This window comes from Crinia signifera, chromosome 1 (assembly GCF_055691185.1).
Source record: "Crinia signifera chromosome 1, ASM5569118v1, whole genome shotgun sequence".
Classification (NCBI taxonomy): Eukaryota; Metazoa; Chordata; class Amphibia; order Anura; family Myobatrachidae; genus Crinia; species Crinia signifera.
Genome location: NC_139217.1, coordinates 173,688,717 through 173,714,429, shown reverse-complemented (window position 1 = coordinate 173,714,429; position 25,713 = coordinate 173,688,717). Strand labels below are relative to the sequence as shown.

At 43.4% G+C, this 25,713-nt stretch overlaps 1 protein-coding gene across 2 annotated transcripts in view; it reads right to left on the bottom strand.

Moving 5' to 3' along the window:
• RBPMS (RNA binding protein, mRNA processing factor) overlaps positions 1-25,713 on the bottom strand; it is a 223,384-nt gene that overhangs the window by 40,288 nt on the left and 157,383 nt on the right. For both annotated transcript variants that reach the window (XM_083177449.1, XM_083177439.1), the window contains one exon: positions 17,854-17,923. In XM_083177449.1, the coding sequence (XP_083033575.1) occupies positions 17,854-17,923 (70 nt within the window). The remainder of the gene's footprint in view (positions 1-17,853; positions 17,924-25,713) is intronic.

Here is a 25,713-nt window from a genome sequence, read left to right as displayed (position 1 = left end):
AATGTTAAATTTTCTGCTTGTGAGACAAATAATCATACCACTCAAAATAGTTAATAACTAACATAGACCATATGTCTACTTTATGTTTCCATCATTATTTCAACTTCCTTTTAATTTTTTTGGACACTAGGAGGCTTACAATATGAATAGCAAATTCTCAAATTTTCATGAAAATTTCAAACACTGATTTTTTTAGGGACCAGTTCAGTTCTGATGTGACTTTGAGGGACTTGTATGTGAGACACCCCCATAAATGATGCCATTTCAAAAACTGCACCCCTCACAGTATTCAAAACAGCATTTTGGAAGTTTGTTAACCCTTTAGGTGTTTCACAGGAATTAAAACAAAGTGTAGGTGAAATTTCAAAATTTCTTTTTTTTTGCAGAGTTTCAATTTTAATACATTTTTCTAACGAATACAGTAGATTTTACTAGAGAAATGTGACTAAAAATTGATTCCCCCAATTCTTTTGTTTTCAAAAATATCCTATATGTGGCCCTAGTGTGCACGTTGACCAAACCACAGGCTTCATAATAGAAGGAGCACCTACTTGATTTTGGAGCCTCCTTTTTATGAGATTTTTTTTTAGGCACCATGTAGGTTTCTAGGCACCATAAGTGCTAAAAGTTAGGAACCTCCCCCACAAGTCACCCCATTTTGCAATCTACACCCCTCAGGGAATTCATCTAGGGGTATAGTGTACATTTCAAACCCCCAGGGGTTTCACCAATTTTGGTACAACTGGGATGTGAAAATGGAAAATTACATTTTTTTACACAAACATGCAGTTCTGGCTCAAAATTTTTCATTTTCACAAGGAATGAAGGAGACAAAGCACCCCAAAATCTGTGCCCCAATTTCTCCCGAGTACGGCAATGCCTCACATGTGACCAAAAAATACCAGTTGGGTGCATGGCAGGACTTAGAAGGGAAGGAGTGATTTTTGGATTTTGCAGCTCAGATTCTGGTGGAATTTTGGTGGGTGCTATGTCGCATTAGCAAGACCCCCCAAGCACCAAGACAGTGGAACCCCCCCACAAGTGACCCCATTTTGCAAACTACACCCCTCAGGGAATTCATCTAGGGGTATAGTGTACATTTCAAACCCCCAGGGGTTTCACCAATTTTGGTATAACTGGGATGTGAAAATGGAAAATTAAATTTTTTTACACAAAAATGTACTTCTGGCTCAAAATTTTTCATTTTCACAAGGAATGAAGGAGACAAAGCACCCCAAAATCTGTGCCCCAATTTCTCCCGAGTACGGCAATGCCTCACATGTGACCAAAAAATACCAGTTGGGTGCATGGCAGGACTCAGAAGGGAAGGAGTGATTTTTAGATTTTGCAGCAAAGATTTTGGTGGAATGAATGGTGGGTGCTATGTTGCATTAGCAAGACTCCCAAAGCACCAATACAGTGGAACCCCCCCACAAGTCACCCCATTTTGCAAAGTACACCCCTCAGGGAATTCATCTAGGGGTATAGTGTACATTTCAAACCCCCAGGGGTTTCACCAATTTTGGTACAACTGGGATGTGAAAATGGAAAATTACATTTTTTTACACAAACATGCAGTTCTGGCTCAAAATTTTTCATTTTCACAAGGAATGAAGGAGACAAAGCACCCCAAAATCTGTGCCCCAATTTCTCCCGAGTACGGCAATGCCTCACATGTGACCAAAAAATACCAGTTGGGTGCATGGCAGGACTCAGAAGGGAAGGAGTGATTTTTGGATTTTGCAGCAAAGATTTTAGTGGAATGAATGGTGGGTGCTATGTTGCATTAGCAAGACTCCCAAAGCACCAATACAGTGGAACCCCCCCACAAGTCACCCCATTTTGCAAAGTACACCCCTCAGGGAATTCATCTAGGGGTATAGTGTACATTTCAAACCCCCAGGGGTTTCACCAATTTTGGTACAACTGGGATGTGAAAATGGAAAATTACATTTTTTTACACAAACATGCAGTTCTGGCTCAAAATTTTTCATTTTCACAAGGAATGAAGGAGACAAAGCACCCCAAAATCTGTGCCCCAATTTCTCCCGAGTACGGCAATGCCTCACATGTGACCAAAAAATACCAGTTGGGTGCATGGCAGGACTTAGAAGGGAAGGAGTGATTTTTGGATTTTGCAGCTCAGATTCTGGTGGAATTTTGGTGGGTGCTATGTCGCATTAGCAAGACCCCCCAAGCACCAAGACAGTGGAACCCCCCCACAAGTGACCCCATTTTGCAAACTACACCCCTCAGGGAATTCATCTAGGGGTATAGTGTACATTTCAAACCCCCAGGGGTTTCACCAATTTTGGTATAACTGGGATGTGAAAATGGAAAATTACATTTTTTTACACAAAAATGTACTTCTGGCTCAAAATTTTTCATTTTCACAAGGAATGAAGGAGACAAAGCACCCCAAAATCTGTGCCCCAATTTCTCCCGAGTACGGCAATGCCTCACATGTGACCAAAAAATACCAGTTGGGTGCATGGCAGGACTCAGAAGGGAAGGAGTGATTTTTGGATTTTGCAGCAAAGATTTTGGTGGAATGAATGGTGGGTGCTATGTTGCATTAGCAAGACTCCCAAAGCACCAATACAGTGGAACCCCCCCACAAGTCACCCCATTTTGCAAAGTACACCCCTCAGGGAATTCATCTAGGGGTATAGTGTACATTTCAAACCCCCAGGGGTTTCACCAATTTTGGTACAACTGGGATGTGAAAATGGAAAATTACATTTTTTTACACAAACATGCAGTTCTGGCTCAAAATTTTTCATTTTCACAAGGAATGAAGGAGACAAAGCACCCCAAAATCTGTGCCCCAATTTCTCCCGAGTACGGCAATGCCTCACATGTGACCAAAAAATACCAGTTGGGTGCATGGCAGGACTCAGAAGGGAAGGAGTGATTTTTGGATTTTGCAGCAAAGATTTTGGTGGAATGAATGGTGGGTGCTATGTTGCATTAGCAAGACTCCCAAAGCACCAATACAGTGGAACCCCCCCACAAGTCACCCCATTTTGCAAAGTACACCCCTCAGGGAATTCATCTAGGGGTATAGTGTACATTTCAAACCCCCAGGGGTTTCACCAATTTTGGTACAACTGGGATGTGAAAATGGAAAATTACATTTTTTTACACAAACATGCAGTTCTGGCTCAAAATTTTTCATTTTCACAAGGAATGAAGGAGACAAAGCACCCCAAAATCTGTGCCCCAATTTCTCCCGAGTACGGCAATGCCTCACGTGTGACCAAAAAATACCAGTTGGGTGCATGGCAGGACTCAGAAGGGAAGGAGTGATTTTTGGATTTTGCAGCACAGATTTTGGTGGAATGAATGGTGGGTGCTATGTTGCATTACCAATACAGTGGAACCCCCCCACAAGTGACCCCATTTTGCAAACTACACCCCTCAGGGAATTCATCTAGGGGTATAGTGTACATTTCAAACCCCCAGGGGTTTCATCAATTTTGGTACAACTGGGCAGTGAAAATGAAAAAAATACATTTTTTTACACAAAAATGTACTTCTGGCTCAAAATTTTTCATTTTCACAAGGAATGAAGGAGACAAAGCACCCCAAAATCTGTGCCCCCATTTCTCCAGAGTACGGCAATGCCTCACGTGTGACCAAAAAATACCAGTTGGGTGCATGGCAGGACTCAGAAGGGAAGGAGTGATTTTTGGATTTTGCAGCACAGATTTTGGTGGAATGAATGGTGGGTGCTATGTTGCATTACCAATACAGTGGAACCCCCCCACAAGTGACCCCATTTTGCAAACTACACCCCTCAGGGAATTCATCTAGGGGTATAGTGTACATTTCAAACCCCCAGGGGTTTCATCAATTTTGGTACAACTGGGCAGTGAAAATGAAAAAAATACATTTTTTTACACAAAAATGTACTTCTGGCTCAAAATTTTTCATTTTCACAAGGAATGAAGGAGACAAAGCACCCCAAAATCTGTGCCCCCATTTCTCCAGAGTACGGCAATGCCTCACATGTGACCAAAAAATACCAGTTGGGTGCATGGCAGGACTCAGAAGGGAAGGAGTGATTTTTGTTTTTTGCAGCTCAGATTCTGGTGGAATGAATGGTGGGTGCTATGTGGCATTAGCAAGACCCCCGAAGCACGGTGAAATGATGAACCTAATAATCCATAGATGTGTGGTATATTTTGAAACACTCCTTTATACATAGGCCGGGTTTGTCGGGGCAAGTTTCACAGTGGAAAATAGTTTCCTTTCTTATTCCCTTTTTATAGCAAACTTTGCACCTTTTTTGTGTCCTGCCCTTTCTTGCAGTGGAGGGGATTTCGTTGGGAAAATGCTGCCCTGGTACAATACGGGGGCCAGTACTAGAAGTACTGGGGCCCTCTGCCTGCTGATTCCCAAATGTTAGGCTCTTTATGACTTCCTCTTGAAAGTGCATAAATGTCCCCCTCTGGCCGGTAGAACGGAATAGCACGTAAGCGTTATACAGTGCCATCTGGATGATATACACGGCCAGCTTCTTGTACCAGATATTTGTTTTCCGCAGGGCACTGTACGGCTTCAGTACCTGATCTGAAAGATCCACTCCGCCCATGTACTTATTGTAATCTAGGATACAATTTGGTTTTGAGGTGTGGGTACTGGTACCTCGTACAGGGATGGAGGTGGTACTGTCTCCATGAATTGTTGTCAGTATAAGGACATCCCTCTTGTCCTTATATTTGACCAACAACAAATTTTCGGTGCATATTCCCCTGCTTTCACCCCTTCTCATTACTTGGGCAATGTGCGTTTTGGGGAGGCCTCTTTAGTTCTTGCGCACAGTACCGCAAGCTGCTGTACCTCTTGAACCAAGGGCCTTAAACAGGGGGATGCTGGTGTAAAAGTTATCCACATAGAGGTGATAACCCTTATCCAGGAAGGGGTGCATTAAATCCCAGACAATTTTTCCACTAACACCTACGAGGGAGGGGGGGCATTCTGGTGGTTCAATTCTTGAATCCTTCCCTTCATATACCCTAAACTTGTGGGTGTACCCTGTGGTGCTTTCACACAGCTTATACATTTTTATGCCATACCTTGCCCTCTTACTGGGAAGGTACTGGCGGAATTTAACCCTTCCTTTAAAATGTATAAGGGACTCGTCGATACTAATACATTTATCAGGGATGTATAGCTCTGCAAATTTGGCACTGAAATGATCAATGACCGGCCTGACTTTGAATAGCCTGTCAAAGGTGGGATCATCTCTGGGTGGGCACTGTGCATTATCGGTGTAATGTATAAATTTATGGATTGCCTCAAAACGAGCCCGGGGCATGGCCATACGGTGAAATGGGGTGCTGTACAGAACATCTGTACTCCAATATTGCCTAATTTGTGGCTTTTTTACTATGCCCATATGTAACACCAGACCCCAAAACGTCATCATCTCTACTGCATCTACAGGGGTCCACCTAGCAAATGATGACGTGGGGTTTTGAGCAATAAACTGCTGGGCATATAAATTAGTTTGGTCCACCATTACATTTATAAAATCATCAGAGAAAAATAATTTAAAAATGTCAATTTCTCTGAGACCTGTTGAATCAAATTGGATTCCTGGGATGGCCAAAAACTCAGGAACCTGGGGCTCAAAATTGTCTGGTGGTGGGGTCCATACGAGATCAATTATTGGGGGGGGGGTCTCAGCTGCTCTACGGGGGCGTCTTTGAGGGGGTCCCTCATCATCAGAGGAGGAAGAGGAGCTTAAGACAAATCCTTCAAATTCCCCGCTTGCCTCACTGGCTGTGTCAGAGTCAGAGGCAAGCATGGCATATGCCTCCTCCACCGAATACATTCTCCTGGATGACTGGGACGACATTTGGGATGACATTTGGGATGCCATTTATATTTTTGTGTTACTGGTAGTGAAATGTTTCAACACGTGTATAGTGTAGGGGGGGGGGTACAAACTTTATTTCAACCCGGGGGGTATGTAGTGTGTAGTGTGTATGTATGTAGTGCAGAAAAAAAAAATACAAAAATAAAAAAATTGAAGGGTTAAAAAAAAAAAAAATGGAAGGGGTTAAAAAAAAAAAATGGAAGGGGTTAAAAAAAAAAAATGGAAGGGGTTAAAAAAAAATAAAAATGGAAGGGGTTAAAAAAAAAAAAGGTCCTGCGCCAAAAATTGAGCACAGATGTTGGTCAGTAACGTCCGTCACTGAACAGCGCTCAAAGGCAACAGGAATTTGATCCAAAAAAAATAAAAAATAGATCAACCCTGTGCCGAAAAAGCTGATCAGTGATGTACGTCACTGATCAGCGCACAGTGGCCACAGGACACACACAAAATCACAGTGTGTGTAAAAAAAAAAATGTAAAAAAGACCCCACAGCACTCACAAAAAATAAAAAAAGGTGATCAGTGATGCGACACTGATTACCAGTGAGGGGCAGCAGGTGCACAACCTTTGGTGGTACTGACAGGTATATATAAAAAAAAAAACCTCTGCACCCCTAAAAAGTTGCTGATCACCTCAGATATAGTGATCAGCACAAAAGGCGGGGGCAGCAGACACAAAATTTAGCACTCTCTATCACTCTCTGTCACTATCTCTCTCTATCTCTCTATCTCTCACTATCTATCACTCTATGACACTGCAGCAGCAGCACTGACAGGTATATCTATATATAAAAAAAAACCTGCGCCCCCAAAAAGTTGCTGATCAGTTAATTTATACTGATCAGCACAAAAGGGGGGGCAGCAGTCAGTTATATAAAAAATATATAGCACAATCTGTCACTATCTCTCTATCTCTCTCTCTCTATCTCTCTCTATCTCTCTCTATCTATCTATAGCTCTATCACACTGCAGCAGCACAAAATATAGCACTAGGCCTCTCTATCTCTCTCTATCTCTCTCTATCTCTTTCAGTTATATAAAAAATATATAGCACAATCTGTCACTATCTCTCTCTCTATCTCTCTCTCTCTATCTCTCTCTATCTCTCTATCTATAGCTCTATCACACTGCAGCAGCACAAAATATAGCACTAGGCCTCTCTATCTCTCTCTATCTCTCTCTATCTCTCTCTCTCTAACTCTCTCTCTATCTAATAAATCGCAGCAGCACAAGATGTCACAGGATGTCACAAGATGTCACAAGCATAAGCAATATCAATGATCAGGTAAGTATTTTGGATGGGTTCTGGTCAGTATAGGCGGCAGCTGGGCACGGTGACCGCACTGCACGCTATTCCAGACCGGAATGGCGTCTGCAGTGCAGTCACCGTTAGTTTAAACCCCCCTCCATGGCTGTGATTGGTCCGTCGGTCCGACGAACCAATCACGGCCTTTGGGGGCGGGCGGGGTGAGGTGGGGTGACACCAGTGTCACCCTTACACCCCGCGGTGATTGGTGCTGTACTTTACAGCACCAATCACCTCCGATCCCGTGTCACCGGCGAACGTTATTCGCCGGTGACACAGAAAACGCTGTGAATGGCTGTTCACAATGAACAGCCAATCACAGCGATCGCCGACGGGGGGGCGGCATCGCCGCCCCCCCTGGGCATGCACGGACATGTCTGCTGTCAGGGACAGCAGACATCGTCCCTCTGTCACTGCGTCTCTAGACGCAGTGACAGTTTTAAGCCATGACGTATATATACGTCAACGGTCGGGAAGTACTTCCCGGCCATGACGTATATATACGTCAAATGTCGTGAAGGGGTTAATGATCAACTCTTGGTAAAAACAATGAATTTGAAAAAAAAATTCAACTGTCTTTTTTTCCGTTTAACTAAAGTTTATGAATAAAATAATCCACGGCTCACACACACTAGGAGCGGTAACAGACATGAAGGTAAGAACACACAGATCAGATGAGCCAGGCTAGGTGTATTCTCTACTGCTAGTGGACCTACAAGGTTTTACTGAGAGTTGACAGCAGAAGCTGATCAGCCTGACTAGAAGTCATGGTAGTGACTGCCGCAAATCACTGTCCTTTGCCAGAAATGTATTGGTAAAACCCTGTCTGCAGTGTAGAATCCAAAGAATATTGGATTATATTATTACAAGCATAAATTATGGAATTTCCAGCACACAGCACATTTTATATAACAGTGTAACAGTGCGTCTTTTCCAATTGCTTCCACCCCTCCTTACTGCTAGGCCATTTATACACAGCCATGGAGAATGCATATCTTTGAATGGCCGTTTATGTACCATGAAAGATGGCTTAAGCCTTAAGCACATGTGAACTAATAAGTAGCAGGGTTCGCTATTTTACCCTAAAACGCTCACCGGGGACTCAGTTTTTGAAACTGAAGGGGTCCCCGAGGACGCGCTGAGCTGCGCCTGTGAGGCTGAGCTGCCGTGGCATGAGCCGCTGTAAAAGCTAATCAGTGCAGCGGCCGCCGGGACCCAATCACTGCACAGTGGCCGCCCGGCAGCCAATCACTGCAGGTGCAAGCCCTGCCAATCATTAATGCCGCGCGCCCTGCCATTTATTTTGAGAGCAGTGGCAGCCTGGTTCACGGTCACAGTGTTTGTGGCATCCTTCTGCTGCCCCCCGCCATGTAAATTCATTCTGCTGCTGAGAGCGGGGGACGGGATGTGATATGGCAACTCTCAGCATAAGAGGTGAGCGTGCTGTCAGCGCAGTGGGGGACTGGATGAGGCTGGAAAAGCTGACACGCTGCTCAACTCAGAGCAGCGTTTCAGCTCTTTCAGCCACATCCAGTCCCCCGCCTTGCAGACAGCCCACTCACCAGTGTATCAGCCTTACCAGCCCCCCCCGGTAACCAGAATAACCCCCCCACGGCAACCAGAATAAACCCCCTGTGGCAACCAGCATAACCCCCCCCCCCCCTGCGCCAACCAGCATGTAACCCCTGCAAGGAGCATATAACCGCTGGCAACAAGCATGTACTGTAGGTAAGCAGCACTTATGTGCTATAATATATACTGGGCATTACAGTGCGTACTATAATACATACTGGGCATTATGGTGTGCTGTAATATGTACTGGGCATAACTGTGTGTGCTGTAATATGTACTGGGCATAACTGTGTGTGCTGTAATATGTACTGGGCATTACGGGGTGTGCTGTAATGTGTACTGGGCATAACGGTGTGTGCTGTAATATGTACTGGGCATTACGGGGTGTGCTGTAATGTGTACTGGGCATTATGGTGTGCTGTAATGTGTACTGGGCATTATGGTGTGCTGTAATGTGTACTGGGCATAACTGTGTGTGCTGTAATATGTACTGGGCATAACTGTGTGTGCTGTAATATGTACTGGGCATTACGGGGTGTGCTGTAATGTGTACTGGGCATAACGGTGTGTGCTGTAATATGTACTGGGCATTACGGGGTGTGCTGTAATGTGTACTGGGCATTATGGTGTGCTGTAATGTGTACTGGGCATTATGGTGTGCTGTAATATGTACTGGGCATAACTGTGTGTGCTGTAATATGTACTGGGCATTACGGGGTGTGCTGTAATGTACTGGGCATTACGGTGTGTTCTATAATGTGTACTGGGCATTACGGGGTGTGCTGTAATGTGTACTGGGCATAACGGTGTGTGCAGTAATGTGTACTGGGCATAACGGTGTGTTCTATAATGTGTACTGGGCATAACGGTGTGTTCTATAATGTGTACTGGGCATAACGGTGTGTGCTATAATGTGTACTGGGCATAACGGTGTGTGCTGTAATGTCTACTGGGCATAATGGTGTGTGCTGTAATGTGAATTGGTACAACTATGTGACCACACCACTCCCCCCCCCCCCCCCCAATTTTTAGCGCGCCTTCAGCACGCACTGTCCCTGTGTGAGGGTTTAGATAGTTTCTAGTATATATGTATCTTTAGGCGAGTGGCCCAATTCCTACTTCCCGCCCCCCCCCTCCCCCCGACCCACATGTGCCATGCTGGGGAGAAGGGGAGAGGAGGCTTTATTCCGTTGGGACCCAGAAAAGGTCAGGTAGGACCCCAATTTTTAGAAGTGAAGGGTCCCCGGGACCCACTTTTTTGGGTGGTTTTCACGAACACTGGAGTAGTCTGCACTAAATAAATCAAAACAGCCTTTTTCCAAATTCACCTTGACATAACGTAATGGTCACTATTATTCTCATGGTACCATGGCCAACTCTGCCAAGAGAACAGCGTAACAATATAAAAGCAGGAACGGAATGCTGACAGCAAGACTGATCCCCAGGGCCATCTTAACTTATGGGCTCAATGGGAAGCTGCCCAAGAGCCCACCAGTTCTAGAGGCCTTCGAGCTGGGGCAGATTTGGTTGTGGGTATCTGCCTGGTCACAATGATTGTAAATCACACAAACAGAGCATCCAGGTAGCATCCTCTTCCTGCTTCCCAGCCTGTAGCCAGACAGTGAATGGCTCAGCATGCTGATTGGTGGATGGCTGGAGCTATCCACCAATCAGAGTGCTGACAGCCATTCACTGTATGGAAGCGTGTTATGATTTTTTTTGTTTACTTTTTTCCTGTGAATGGATGTGGAGGGGCCCAAATGCATTTCTTTGCCTGGGGCCTACAATGCTGTTAAGACGGCACTGCTGATCCCTTCCTTAACCCCTTACCGACGCAGCCTGTTTTTGCCTTCCTGACAGCCCTTTTTTTCAAATCTGACATGTATCACTTAAGTGGGGATAACTTTTTTTTGCTTTTACTTATCCCAGTGATTTTTAGATTGTTTTCTCGTGACACATTGTACTTCAAGTTAGTGGTAAATTTTGGTCGATACAGTCTGTGTTTTTTTGTGAAAAATACCAAAATGTCGTAAAAAAATTGAAAATTTTGCAATTTGCAAAATGTTAAATTTTCTGCTTGTGAGAGACAAATAATCATACCACTCAAAATAGTTAATAACTAACAAAGACCATATGTCTACTTTATGTTGCCATCATAATTTCAACCTCCTTTTAATTTTTTTGGACACTAGGAGGCTTAAAATACGAATAGCAAATTCTCAAATTTTCAAGAAAATTTCAAACACTGATTTTTTTATTGACCAGTTCAGTTCTGATGTGACTTTGAGGGACTTGTATTTGAGACACCCCCATAAATGATGCCATTTCAAAAACTGCACCCCTCACAGTATTCAAAACAGCATTTTGGAAGTTTGTTAACCCTTTAGGTGTTTCACAGGAATTAAAACAAAGTGTAGGTGAAATTTCAAAATTTTATTTTTTTTGCAGATTTTCAATTTTAATACATTTTTCTAAGGAACACAGTAGATTTTACTAGAGAAATGTGACTAAAACTTGATTCCCCCAATTCTTTTGTTTTCATAAATATCCTATATGTGGCCGTAGTGTGCACGTTGACCAAACCACAGGCTTCATAATAGAAGGAGCACCTACTTGATTTTGGAGCCTCCTTTTTATGAGATTATTTTTTAGGCACCAGGTAGGTTTCTAGGCACCATAAGATGCTAAAAGTTAGGAACCCCCCCACAAGTGACCCCATTTTGCAAACTACACCCCTCAGGGAATTCATCTAGGGGTATAGTGTACATTTCAAACCCCCAGGGGTTTCACCAATTTTGGTACAACTGGGCTGTGAAAATGAAAAATTACATTTTTTTACACAAAAATGCAGTTCTGGCTCAAAATTTTTCATTTTCACAAGGAATGAAGGAGACAAAGCACCCCAAAATCTGTGCCGCAATTTCTCCCGAGTACGGCAATGCCTCATATGTGACCAAAAAATACCATTTGGGTGCATGGCAGGACTCAGAAGGGAAGGAGTGATATTTGGATTTTGCAGCACACATTCTGGTGGAATGAATGGTGGGTGCTATGTCGCATTAGCAAGACCCCCGAAGCACCAATACAGTGGAACCCCCCCAACAAGTGACCCCATTTTGCAAACTACACCCCTCAGGGAATTCATCTAGGGGTATAGTGTACATTTCAAACCCCCAGGGGTTTCACCAATTTTGGTACAACTGGGCTGTGAAAATGAAAAATTACATTTTTTTACACAAAAATGCAGTTCTGGCTCAAAATTTTTCATTTTCACAAGGAATGAAGGAGACAAAGCACCCCAAAATCTGTGCCGCAATTTCTCCCGAGTACGGCAATGCCTCATATGTGACCAAAAAAAACCATTTGGGTGCATGGCAGGACTCAGAAGGGAAGGAGTGATATTTGGATTTTGCAGCACAGATTCTGGTGGAATGAATGGTGGGTGCTATGTCGCATTAGCAAGACCCCTGAAGCACCAATACAGTGGAACCCCCCCACAAGTGACCCCATTTTGCAAACTACACCCCTCAGGGAATTTATCTAGGGGTATAGTGTACATTTCAAACCCCCAGGGGTTTCACCAATTTTGGAACAACTGGGCTGTGAAAATGAAAAATTAAATTTTTTTACACAAAAATGCAGTTCTGGCTCAAAATTTTTCATTTTCACAAGGAATGAAGGAGACAAAGCACCCCAAAATCTGTGCCGCAATTTCTCCCGAGTACGGCATTGCCTCATATGTGACCAAAAAATACCATTTGGGTGCATGGCAGGACTCAGAAGGGAAGGAGTGATATTTGGATTTTGCAGCACACATTCTGGTGGAATGAATGGTGGGTGCTATGTCGCATTAGCAAGACCCCCGAAGCACCAATACAGTGGAACCCCCCCACAAGTGACCCCATTTTTCAAACTACACCCCTCAGGGAATTCATCTAGGGGTATAGTGTACATTTCAAACCCCCAGGGGTTTCACCAATTTTGGTACAACTGGGCTGTGAAAATGAAAAATTACATTTTTTACACAAAAATGCAGTTCTGGCTCAAAATTTTTCATTTTCACAAGGAATGAAGGAGACAAAGCACCCCAAAATCTGTGCCCCAATTTTTCCCGAGTACGGCAATGCCTCATATGTGACCAAAAAATACCATTTGGGTGCATGGCAGGACTCAGAAGGGAAGGAGTGATATTTGGATTTTGCAGCACAGATTCTGGTGGAATGAATGGTGGGTGCTATGTCGCATTAGCAAGACCCCCGAAGCACCAATACAGTGGAACCCCCCCACAAGTGACCCCATTTTGCAAAACTACACCCCTCGGGGAATTCATCTAGGGGTATAGTGTACATTTCAAACCCCCAGGGGTTTCACCAATTGTGGTACAACTGGGCTGTGAAAATGAAAAATTAAATTTTTTTACACAAAAATGCAGTTCTGGCTCAAAATTTTTCATTTTCACAAGGAATGAAGGAGACAAAGCACCCCAAAATCTGTGCCCCAATTTCTCCCGAGTACGGCAATGCCTCATATGTGACCAAAAAATGGCAGGACTCAGAAGGGAAGGAGTGATATTTGGATTTTGCAGCACAGATTCTGGTGGAATGAATGGTGGGTGCTATGTCGCATTAGCAAGACCCCCGAAGCACCAATACAGTGGAACCCCCCCACAAGTGACCCCATTTTGCAAACTACACCCCTCAGGGAATTCATCTAGGGGTATAGTGTACATTTCAAACCCCCAGGGGTTTCACCAATTTTGGTACAACTGGGCTGTGAAAATGAAAAATTAAATTTTTTTACACAAAAATGCAGTTCTGGCTCAAAATTTTTCATTTTCACAAGGAATGAAGGAGACAAAGCACCCCAAAATCTGTGCCGCAATTTCTCCCGAGTACGGCAATGCCTCATATGTGACCAAAAAATACCATTTGGGTGCATGGCAGGACTCAGAAGGGAAGGAGTGATATTTGGATTTTGCAGCACACATTCTGGTGGAATGAATGGTGGGTGCTATGTCGCATTAGCAAGACCCCCGAAGCACGGTGAAATGATGAACCTAATAATCCATAGATGTGTGGTATATTTTAAAGCACTCCTTCATACATAGGCCGGGTTTGTCGGGGCAAGTTTCACAGTGGAAAATAGTTTGCTTTCGTATTCCCTTTTTATAGCAAACTTTGCACCTTTTTTGTGTCCTGCCCTTTTTTCCAGTGGAGGGGATTTCGTTAGGAAAATGCTGCCCTGATACAATACGGGGGCCAGTACTAGAAGTACTGGGGCCAGTACTAGAAGTACTGGGGCCCTCTGCCTGCTGGTTCCCAAATATTAGGCCCTTTATGACTTCCTCTTGAAAGTGCATAAATGTCCCCGTCTGGCTGGTAGAACGGAATAGTACGTAAGCGTTATACAGTGCCATCTGGATGATATACACAGCCAGCTTCTTATACCATATTTTTGTTTTCCGCAGGGCACTGTACGGCTTCAGTACCTGATCTGAAAGAACCACTCCGCCCATGTACTTATTGTAATCTAGGATACAAATAGGTTTTGAGGTGTGGGTACTGGTACCTCGTACAGGGACGGAGGTGGTACTGTCTCCGTGAATTGTTGTCAGTATAAGGACATCCCTCTTGTCCTTATATCTGACCAACAACATATTTTCGGTGCATATTCCCCTGCTTTCACCCTTTCTCAGTAATTGGGCAACGTGCGTTTTTGGGAGGCCTCTTTGGTTCTTGCGCACAGTACCGCAAGCTGCTGTAACTCTTGAACCAAGGGCCTTAAACAGGGGGATGCTGGTGTAAAAGTTATCCACATAGAGGTGATAACCCTTATCCAGGAAGGGGTGCACTAAATCCCAGACAATCTTTCCACTAACACCTACGAGGGAGGGGGGGCATTCTGGCGGTTCAATTCTTGTGTCCTTCCCTTCATATACCCTAAACCTGTGGGTGTACCCTGAGGTACTTTCGCACAGCTTATACATTTTTATGCCATACCTTGCCCTCTTATTGGGAAGGTACTGGCGGAATTTAACCCTTCCTTTAAAATGTATAAGTGACTCGTCTACACAAATGAATTTTTGGGGGATGTACATCTCAGCAAATTTGGCGCTGAAATGATCAATGACCGGCCTGACTTTGAATAGCCGGTCAAAGGTGGGATCATCTCTGGGTGGGCACTGTGCATTATCGTTGTAATGCAAAAATTTAAGGATCGTCTCAAAACGAGTCCGGGTCATGGCCATACGATGAAGTGGGGTGCTGTACAGAACATCTGTACTCCAATATTGCCTAATTTCTGGCTTTTTAACTATGCCCATATGTAACACCAGACCCCAAAACGTCATCATCTCTACTGCATCTACAGGGGTCCACCTAGCAAATGATGACGTGGGGTTTTGGGCAATAAACTGCTGGGCATATAAATTACTTTGGTCCACCATTAAATTTATAAAATCATCAGAGAAAAAGACTTTGAAAAAGTCAATTTCTTTGAGGCCTGTAGTATCAAATTGGATTCCTGGGTTGGCCAAAAACTCAGGAACCTGGGGCTCAAAATTGTCTGGTGGTGGGGTCCATACGAGATCAATCATTGGGGGGGGGTCTCAGCTGCTCTACGGGGGCGTCTTTGAGGGGGTCCCTCATCACTAGAGGAGGAAGAGGAGCTTAAGATGAATGCACATTCATTGCTTTCTTCACTGGCTGTGTCAGTGTCAGAGGCAATAAGGGCATATGCCTCCTCCGCTGAAAACAGTCTTTGCGATGATTGGGACATTTTTATTATTTTTGTGTAGGCGTGTATAGTGTAGGGGGGGGGTACAAACTTTATTTCAACACGGGGGGTATGTAGTGTGTATGTAGTGCTTTAACACGTGTAAGTTAAAAAAAAAAAAGCTCCTGCGCCAAAAATTGAGCTCAGATGTTGGTCAGTAACGTCCGTCACTGATCAGCGCTCAGCGGGCACAGGACACCCACAAAAGCACCGTGGGTGTAAAAAAAATTTAAAAAAAAAGACTCCACAGCACCCTCCAAAAAAATAAAATAAAAAAAAACTTCTGATGAGTCAAAGACAACAGGAATTTGATCCAAAAAAAAAAATTAGATCAAAAATGCTGATCAGTGATGTACGTCACTGATCAGCGCTCAGCGGGCACAGGACACCCACAAAAGCACCGTGGGTGTAAAAAAATTTAAAAAAAAGACTCCACAGCACCCTCCAAAAAAAAAAAATTAAAAAAATGCTGATGAGTCAAAGGCAACAGTAATTTGATAAAAAAAAAATAAAAAGATCAAACCTGTGCCAAAAATGCTGATCAGTGATGTACGTCACTGATCAGCGCTCTGCGGCCACAGGACACCACAAAATCACCGTGGGTGTAAAAAAAATTAAAAAAAAAAACCCCCACAGCACCCTCAAAAAAAAAAAATGCTGATCAGTGATGCAACACTGATTAGCAGTGAGGGGCAGCAGGCACACAACTGTGGGTGCAACCTGACAGGGTATATATATATAAAAAAAAAAAAAACCCTGCACCCCAAAAAAGGTGCTGATCAGTTAGTTTATACTGATCAGCACAAAAGGGGGGCAGCAGATACAAAATTATATCACACAATTTAAATCTCTGACACAATGACGCTGCTGCAGCAGCAGCAGCAGCACCAACAGCACAAGCACCAGGAAGTCACAGCAGGAGCTGGCAGCACGGATGCCACCAACGCTGATCAGGTCAGTATAGGGCACAGATGGGCACGGAGACCGCTCTGCACGCTGTTCCTGACCGGAATGGCGGCTGCAGGGCTGTCTGCGTTATTTCATTTGAGGTGTAATGGCTGTGATTGGTCCGTCGGTCCGACGGACCAATCACAGCCTTTGGGGGCAGGTGGGGTGAGGTGGGGTGACCACCAGTGACACCCTTACACCCGGTGGTGATTAGTGCTGTACTTAACAGCACCAATCACCACCGATCCCTGTGTCACCGGCGAACGTCATTCGCCGGTACACAGAAAACGCTGTAATTGGCTGTTCACATTGAACAGCCAATCACAGCGATCGCCGATGGGTGGGGGCATCGCTGCCCCCCCTGGGCAATGAGGGAAGATGTCTGCTGTCAGGGACAGCAGACATCGTCCCTCTGTCACCGCGTCTATAGACGCGGTGACAGTTTGAACTCATGACGTACATTTATGCCATGTGTCGGGATGTACATCCCGACCATGACGTAAATGTACGTCAAATGTCGGGAAGGGGTTAAAGCACAAGGCTGAGAACACTGCTTATACAACATAAAGGGGATTACAGCTCACTAAATCTAAATGTGCTATTTAATTTCCTTAAAATTATCATGAGCAAAAATAAACAGTACTTGCATTAGTCATGGAGTATGTTTACATAGAGATAAGGGGTGACAAGATGACATCATCTCCCTCTGTGGATGATATCACTCCTTACAATAACAGGCATCAAACATTATGCCCATTCACATGTCATTGAATAATATTCTACACTTCAAAATCAACTATAGTTCAAAATATTAAGGCTAACCACTAGCACATCTCAGAGCACAATGAAACCATTTTACATAAATCCCACATTAGTGTCACTTGGCAAGATGAATCATCGCTTGGAGAGAGATAAAACAGAGATAGATAAATTACCATTCAAACAGCTCTTAACTGTTCATTTTTAAACACAGCCTGCAACATGAAAGTTTGCAGCTGATTGGTTAGTGTTTTATCTTCCTCCATTTTATCATGCTCCAAGCGATGATGCTTCTAACCCTTCTGGTCATAAGAGAAGATATTTCCAAAATGAGTATAACATATGGAAGGAGGAACTGGAAGAAATAGACAGGATCCGTTAGCACAGCAGAACTGGTGCTTCTTGTCTTCATTGGCAGAATAATGATTTGTTTATCTGACTGAGTTTATACAAATCTGGAATTACAGATTCATGTTATGGTATAGAACAACTGACTTTGTTGTGGAACAAACAGAAAGCCTTGAAAAAACATTACATAATCAGTGGATACAATTGTATGAATATCCATCCATCTTCACCAGACTTTAAAAAAGAAACAACCTACTTACACATTACTCAGCAGAACTGGCGGGACTTCCAGCCCTGTGAAGTAGCGTCTGAGGGAGGGAACCAGCGCACCTAAAAAAAAAAATGGGACAAGATGAAGAGATACTTTACATCACAACCAAAAAGTACAGTGACAAACATGCACTCATATTGGGGTCAATCTGTGCTATTTGGTAGCTTGAAAGTCAATAACATTTACACACTTTATATTAACATGTTTTGCGTTATCCAAGAAAAAAAATTATTTTAAAAATAAATGTATTATGTACTTATGAAAAATATCCTGTATTAGGATGAAAACTAGCTCAGTTGCCCTGTTTGAAATGGTTTTAAATGTACTTTTACAGTGTAAATTCAAAAGAAAATAAATTATACATTGCCAATAAACTCTGTCCTACAACCAGCTATTGTAGTCTGATTCCAAGGAGATGGAGTTGCTCCCCTTGCAGCATTGGGAAGGCTACTTCTCCAGGCATTACAGTTACCAACACTGATAATTATGAATATGCATAACCTCCTAGCCCCACCAGCTGGAGTGATCAAGGGTTATGACAACCTTTCTTATTTGCCATTCTTTTAAGACCACTAGGGCAGGGTATCGCATGCAATACCTCGCCAACTTACCCGGCAGCTTCCGGGTGGCAGGACTGCATATGATACACTGTCAGGGCCGGCGCCACCACTAGGCAGGTCTAGGCATTTGGCCACTGGAGGGCGGCAGTTCACCTCTCGCCCCCCCCCGTGCAAAGGGGGTAACTGCTGCGCCGTCTGGGGAGCGGGAAGGCCATGCCGGCTTCTGACAGGAGCCTGCAGTGGTGTCCTTGCCGGGCGGGTACCTGTGGCCCTGTGTATAAAGCTGGCTGCGGTGGGGGGTCCCTGCAGTGAATAAAAAATAACTAGCGCTATCCGCCGGGCTATGCGGCAGCGCGGGAAGCGCTGCCGGGTTTGAAAACACTGGCCGCACGCTGATTGGCTGAGATTCAGCCAATCAGCATGCGGCCAGTGTTTTTAAAACCGAAGCGACCTCCCGCGCCACCGCACAGCGCTAGTTACTTCTTATTCACTGTAGGGACCCCCCGCCGCCGCCGCCAGCGCCACAGGTACCCACGCGGCAAGGACACCACTGCAGGCTCCTGTCAGACGCCAGCATGGACCCCCCTGCCCGCTCCCCAGACGGCGCAACAGGTACCCCCCGCCTCCACCCCCCGGCACCGGGGCGCCCCCACCCCGACTCGCCTGGGGCGCTCCGGTACCTTGCACCGGCCCTGTACATTGTACATCATACGATATAGTGATGAACATAAGAGTTATGGGGCATAGACATGGACCGATTAAAGCCCCAATTCTAAGCAATCTGGCCAGATCGCTTAGAAATGAAGCACCGATCGCTCCGTATGTATTGACAGCATTGCATGGTCCTGCACAAAGCTATTGCCTGACTAGATTTGTGACAGAGCATGCAGCACACATCGCTGGTGCATCACTGTGTGCTGAGCGATCTGATCAACACTGAAACGCTCAGTAAGGAGGCTCACTAACCCCGTATGTAAGGGGCATTAATTCAAGCCAAACTTAGTGAAATGTGCTGTATATTTTAAAGGTGACTATTCTTTTTCACCCAAGTAAAAACAGAGGATAAAGGACATGTTAGAGACATAGAACAAGTAGAGGTTTTTTTTCCAGGCAACTATTAATGATTTATAATTCTGCACTTTTGAATGTGACTACCAAAGAAACAAGAGAAACAAGAAGTAGTGAGCAGAGATGCTTTGGAACAGCCCTCTGAGCTCAGTCTAGACTGTGAAATGTCCCCTTCCATCCACATCACATAACATAGTGACCGGGCCATCCATAAGGGGGGGCATGTGTAGGGGCACCAAGAGCGCGTGGATGAAGGAGCAGCAGCCCCACAGCATAGGAAAAATGTGCAAAGTGGCAGCAGTAGAAAAGACAGTTTATCAAAATCAAATATTATCTTTTTATGGGATGAAGTGATAAAGACAATGATTTATCTATGAACTGAGGAGAAAGTGAGAGCTGTGGAAGGTCAACGAAAAACCTACATATTGGAGGGAAGTGAGAGCTGTGGAGGCCCCAATGAGAGATCTATGGACTTCAGTAGTGAGAGTTGTGGTGGCCCCAATGAGATATCTATAGACTTCAGGAGTGAGAGCTGTGGAGGCCCCAATGAGAGATCTATGGACTTCAGGTGCCATTGAGAGATCTATGACTTGGAGTGGGAAGTAAGAGATACTGGAGGAGGCATTCAGAGTTGTGGTAGATGGGGCAATCAGAAAAGCTATGGGATGGAGGATGCAATGTAAGATTATCATGTAAGTTGCCATGATCTGTGAACTGGAGTGGATAGTGAAATCATAGTTGATAGTTGATCAGAGTGGATAGTTGATACTGTATCAACTTGAAAGGGCATAGAAGAAGCAATGAGAGCTCTAAATACTGGAAGTGGCACTTCTGGCTTGTCAGCACATGGGTGCCTTTTCCTCCAGAATTCATTATCAGATATTTCTTCAGTGATTCAATTATGGACCAGGTATTAAGGTGCCCATACACGGTACAATTATTGTATGCAATTTGGACTAGATCACATTGTATCGCATACCTTTTGCAATGCAATGAGATGCAATCTAGTATAAAAAGTATGTGCAGCACATACTTTTTGAACTGTGCAATGGGATGTGTGTGGGAGCGTGCATCTCATCGCACCCAGCAATTGTACCGTGTATGGGCACCTTTATTAAGATTTTGCAACTCCAGCAGTTTGTAATTTGCAATTGACATTTTGTTGTCTGTATGTACTCATGTTTTATACAGTATGTGATTCATGAAATAGGGATTATGAATTGTAAGATAATATTTAAAAACAATGACTATTTGATGATGAATTGAAAGATAATTAATTTGCTATTTATAGGGGAGGTGGGGAATTTACTCTAAGTGGGGCTGCTGCTAACCTGCAACACAGGAGCAAATAAGTGGAAGAGAGGAGATGCACTGCAACACATTTTTATAATACACAACTTATACAGATGTGCCCGCATACACTGAGCATATCATATTTTGGTTTAAATGGATGCATTGGAAAGTCTATAACAGTGTATTAGAGAGGCAACTTTAACCGCACCTTAAATGCTTTTACACACATACAAAAACACAGATAAAACACAATGGACCTTGGCATAAGAAAAAGCCGCAGTTGCTCGCAGCTTATTTAAACAGATCAGACTCAGTCGCACACAGATGTACAAAACATGTAAAACATACACTTTATGGGTCCCTGACATCTGGAACTGGGAAACACTGCACTAGTCTATAGGCTGTTGGACAACAGTCCATATACTATATAACAGTATCCCAACACATAGATGGTTTAATAAAATGCCTCAGGGACATATGCAGAACAAGATTTTTATTTTCCGGTATTGTAGTGACTGCTGACACCATCTTTATTATCCGAGTGCCATTGTTATATGTAAATGTCAGCTACATCTGTTAGGAACAAGCACAGGTGCAACTACAAATAACTGTACATGCCCACAGCACAATATTAGCAGCCGTCACTTGCTGATAGGAGTGGACTAGCGGTACAAGATGCGCTGCAGCTGGACAGCTAAGAATAGAAAAATACTCTCGCCCCCACACATAAGTGACTGAGTCCTGAACATCAAACTCTAAATAACAAAATATTTATGACAGATTTATTTCATATAAAGTTATGACAATTTAGAATGATATGGCTGCAGCTTCATAAAAGCTTTGTACAAGTACAAGGTGAAAAAGAATAAAAGCCAAATCTAAACTTCCTGTCAGTGCAAAGCTTTTTGTTACTTCTTACTTATTGAGTAACATAAGGCCTGATTCTGAAGTGGAGCTATTATATCCCAACTTTGCATGTGTCTGAGTCGCCCTGTGTATGAGCTGTGATGGTCTTGTGAAGGAGCTTTGCAAAGTGACTGACAGCCAGGGACCATTTAGGGGGAGGCAACGGGGAGTGGTAGCAAACCTGCAGGCATTTCATGACCGCTCTTGGGGGTGTCGCAACCTGCACCTTCGATCCCGTATGCAGTAACAATGGTTTAAGCATCTCACTTCCTGCCTCCATGCTACACAACCACAGGGCTACACAGAAGTCCGATGACTGACCTGTGAGCAACACAGTGGTCCAGATTCTCTAAAGCTTCAAAAGTGATAACATGGAGAGTGATAAACACCCAGCCAATCAGCTCCTGTCTGACATTTTTCAAACACAGTCTGTAGCATGGCAGGCAGGAGCTGATTGACTGGCTGTTATCACTGTTTATCATTTTATCACTTTTGAAGCTTAGGGAATCTGGCCCCCTATTTTTATATGTAGCCTCTAGGACTCGCTAAGCTGCCGATGGGCATTTTAACAAATCCAGGTGGCTGCAGCATTTTCATATTTTCCCACAGTCACTGTATACACATTCACAGCTGCGAATACATTTCCGTACATCTCTGATCAGACCCACGGCTCGAATATACTCGATAGCTGCAAGTTAGGCAATGGAAAGTATCTGACACTTACTGTACATGCAAACACTTTCCCCAGGATTTTCCAGATGTCTTGTATTTATTTAGCATTTAAGTATATTATGTTGCATTAACCTAAACTTAGCAAGGATATTTAAATAGTGTGCACTCCAATGTGTGCACCACCTTTATGGCCTGTGTAATTGTTTGTCAGCCCTGTGTGAAATGCTAAACTAGAGACAGAAATAGCTGGTGCATTATGGGATATATGGACAGGAAAATATCACTTGATTTAGCTTGAATCCCTTAGAGGTTCAAGCATAAAAAAACAAAATGTCTGTCCCATAATGGCCAGAAATTTGCCCCGATATGTCACCTCAAACTTCAGCTTCTACCATATTAGAAAAACATATTTCATTAAAATAAAACTATTCAGTTTTTCTCATCATAGATTTAGCATTATTTATAAATACCATCATTTAATCATACAAGTGCGGAGAGGCTGGACTGCATCACTGCGGTATATCTAATGGATGCAAGGTGCTTGATGTACATGTGACCCTGAGTCGAGGGGAGGGCCAAAACCGCTATCATGCACCGATTTAATCATACCACTTCATTGGTTCACACCAACAGCTCCAGAATCATTGAGAATTTTAGTATTGACTAAGTGAAACTCTGCGAGAAAAGAGAATAATCCTAAATATACCCCTTCTGTATGCCATTGACTAACTCCACAATACAAAGTCCAAATTTGATTCGCTTGCCCAACAGAATTAGGTTCATTTGTTTTCATAACTATTTCACAAATACCGCAATCTTTCCCTGCATATCAGTTAGCTACTGTATGTTGTAAATCTAGATGGAATAATTAATAAACAAAATCTTCTCTAAAGATAATTATGTGATTAATATATATCGGCCATTTTGTGATGTACAAATGATTCCAATTGAATGTAGCCATTTTGTGATCTGGTGCAATCTTCATGGAATACGCCTATTAAAATCCATTCTATTTAGGTGAAAGACACACTTCAAAGAACATTTTTTTCTAAATTGAGAAAACATCATAATTATATATTAAAGGCTAAATCTTCCGCACTTTTTTTTTTTTTTAGTTGAAGTTCCACGTGACCATTAGAGGCCACTCTATGGACCAAATTAACAGAAAGTGAAACCAAAATGATATGTTACAAAATTCCTGTATATGGACAGAGGAAGCTGTGAAGACAGAGATTGGAGGTAGGAGCTTATAGGGATGAACAAAGCCATAATTTTAATGGGCTTTTAACTAGTAATCTAGAATGTCCTGCATGTAATACTCTTAAATTAATCAAAAGAAAGATAATCATGTATTGATTGACTTTTCCTTAACCACAGTTTTCTTTGAAATGCCACAGGTGGGTTCCAGCAGCATGGATCAGTGGTCAAACTATTTCAGTTTTCATACAACTGAACATTGTTCAGTCAGAATTTCTGTCAATATTGTCCAGGTCTGGCCAAGACAGACATGAACTGGGTTAACAGAACATAACATGAGGCTTACAGCTTTATCAAGATGTCAACAGGCAATTCATACTGGGTAGTGCCTTATTGCTTATCCACTGAGAAGTTTCTCTCCAGTTATTAAGGTGAAATAACACTGTATATGTGCTTTCTTCAATGTTCTTTCATCCTGTTCACTGAACCGCAGCGTACTTAGGAGGAGTGCTGACACAATGTTCCCAGGCAAATAAAGGGCATCTTCATCTTTCATGTGCTGTCAGAGGTATGAATGAGCCTTTATGATAGGAGACCTACACAACTAATTAGTAAATATCTACTTCTAAACATGGAATTCATTTAGGTATCTGATGAAAAGCATAAGGGCTGATGTAAGGCAGCTTAAAAATAACCTTGAACTGATCAGGGCTGTACCTGGAAACCTCTGCTCAGCAGGGAATGAACTTAGCTAGTTGTGACAGGTAAATGGGATCCGTTCTGCAACGCTCAGCCTCTATGGTGATTAGTTCATCGCAATGTGGCCTCTTAATGCATTTCTGAATCCTGCCAAGCTAGCCAAATGTCATAGCTCACATGGGAAATTCCAACAATATTTACTATGATGATGTACCTACTCCTTTGTTCTCTCAATAGTTGAGCAGGACTTTGCTTCTCTCCTGTATCATTCACCTGTCCACCACTGTATAGAAAGGACACTGAGTTTTATCTGCAAGCTTCTATTTCCCATAACTACATGGTTAGCCACCTAATTTAGTCACTGTCCCGTCAGTATGGCCTGACACTGTTTTATTGGAAGGAATAGGAAGGAAGCTACAGTATGGCTTCTGGCAGTATTTCTGAAGGTGTGTTAAAGTTGGGGGTGGTTGTTGCTTTTATAGCTGATCTGACCAATCTTATTGGTTCACTGAGTCTTGACAAGGGCTTATTACAATTATTACCTACCACTGTCCCATCACCTTACTCCTTTGGCATTTCTTTATTTATAAATTCTGCCTCTGCAAAAATGCAGACTCCATTTCCAAAACTGATCAGATCCTTGACCATTTGCAATGAAAGGTTTGATTTGCTCCTGTGTCAGAGGCTGAGCAGACCAAAAAAGACCCATATTCATTGTAACATTCTGGTCTGTAACTCATGGAGTGGTATGACCGTCGGGATTCCGACAGTAAGTATAGCAACATTGGAACTCCGATGGGGGGGGGGGGGGGCGCAAGTGCTAAAATGCCCCTTGTGGGCTCACCACGCTAACAGCTTGGTGGCTCACTGGGTTTGCCACAGGTTCTATTCTCCATCTATGGGGGTCGTGGTCCCCCACGAGGGAGAAAAGCCCCTGTCAGTCGGGATTCTGACTGTTGGAGCATCATCTGGCACCCGTGATTCATAGACTAATAATAGGGTATATAATATGTACTGAGCCTTGGAGAGAAAGAGAATAGAAAAAAATTAGCAGCCAATCAGCTCCTAACTGTCATGTTACAGGTTGTGTTTGAAAAATGACAACTAGGAGCTGGTTGTTTGGTACTTTGGTGTGTACTAAGACTTGGGGCCAGATGCACTAAGCTTCAAAAGAGATAAAATGGCGAGTGATAAACAACCAACCAATCAGCTCCTGCCTGACATGTTTCAAACACAGTCTGTGGCATAGCAGGCAGGAGCTGATTGGTTAGTTGTTTATCACTCTTCATTTTATCACTTTTGAAGCTTAGTGCATATGGCACTTGGTGAGAAATAAAGTTGACAGAGATAAAAGTACTATCAAATCAGCTCCTAGTTGTAATTTTTCAAACATAGCCTGTGAAATGGCACTTAGGAGCTGTGTCCACTCTCTGAGGGCCAAATGTATTAAGCTT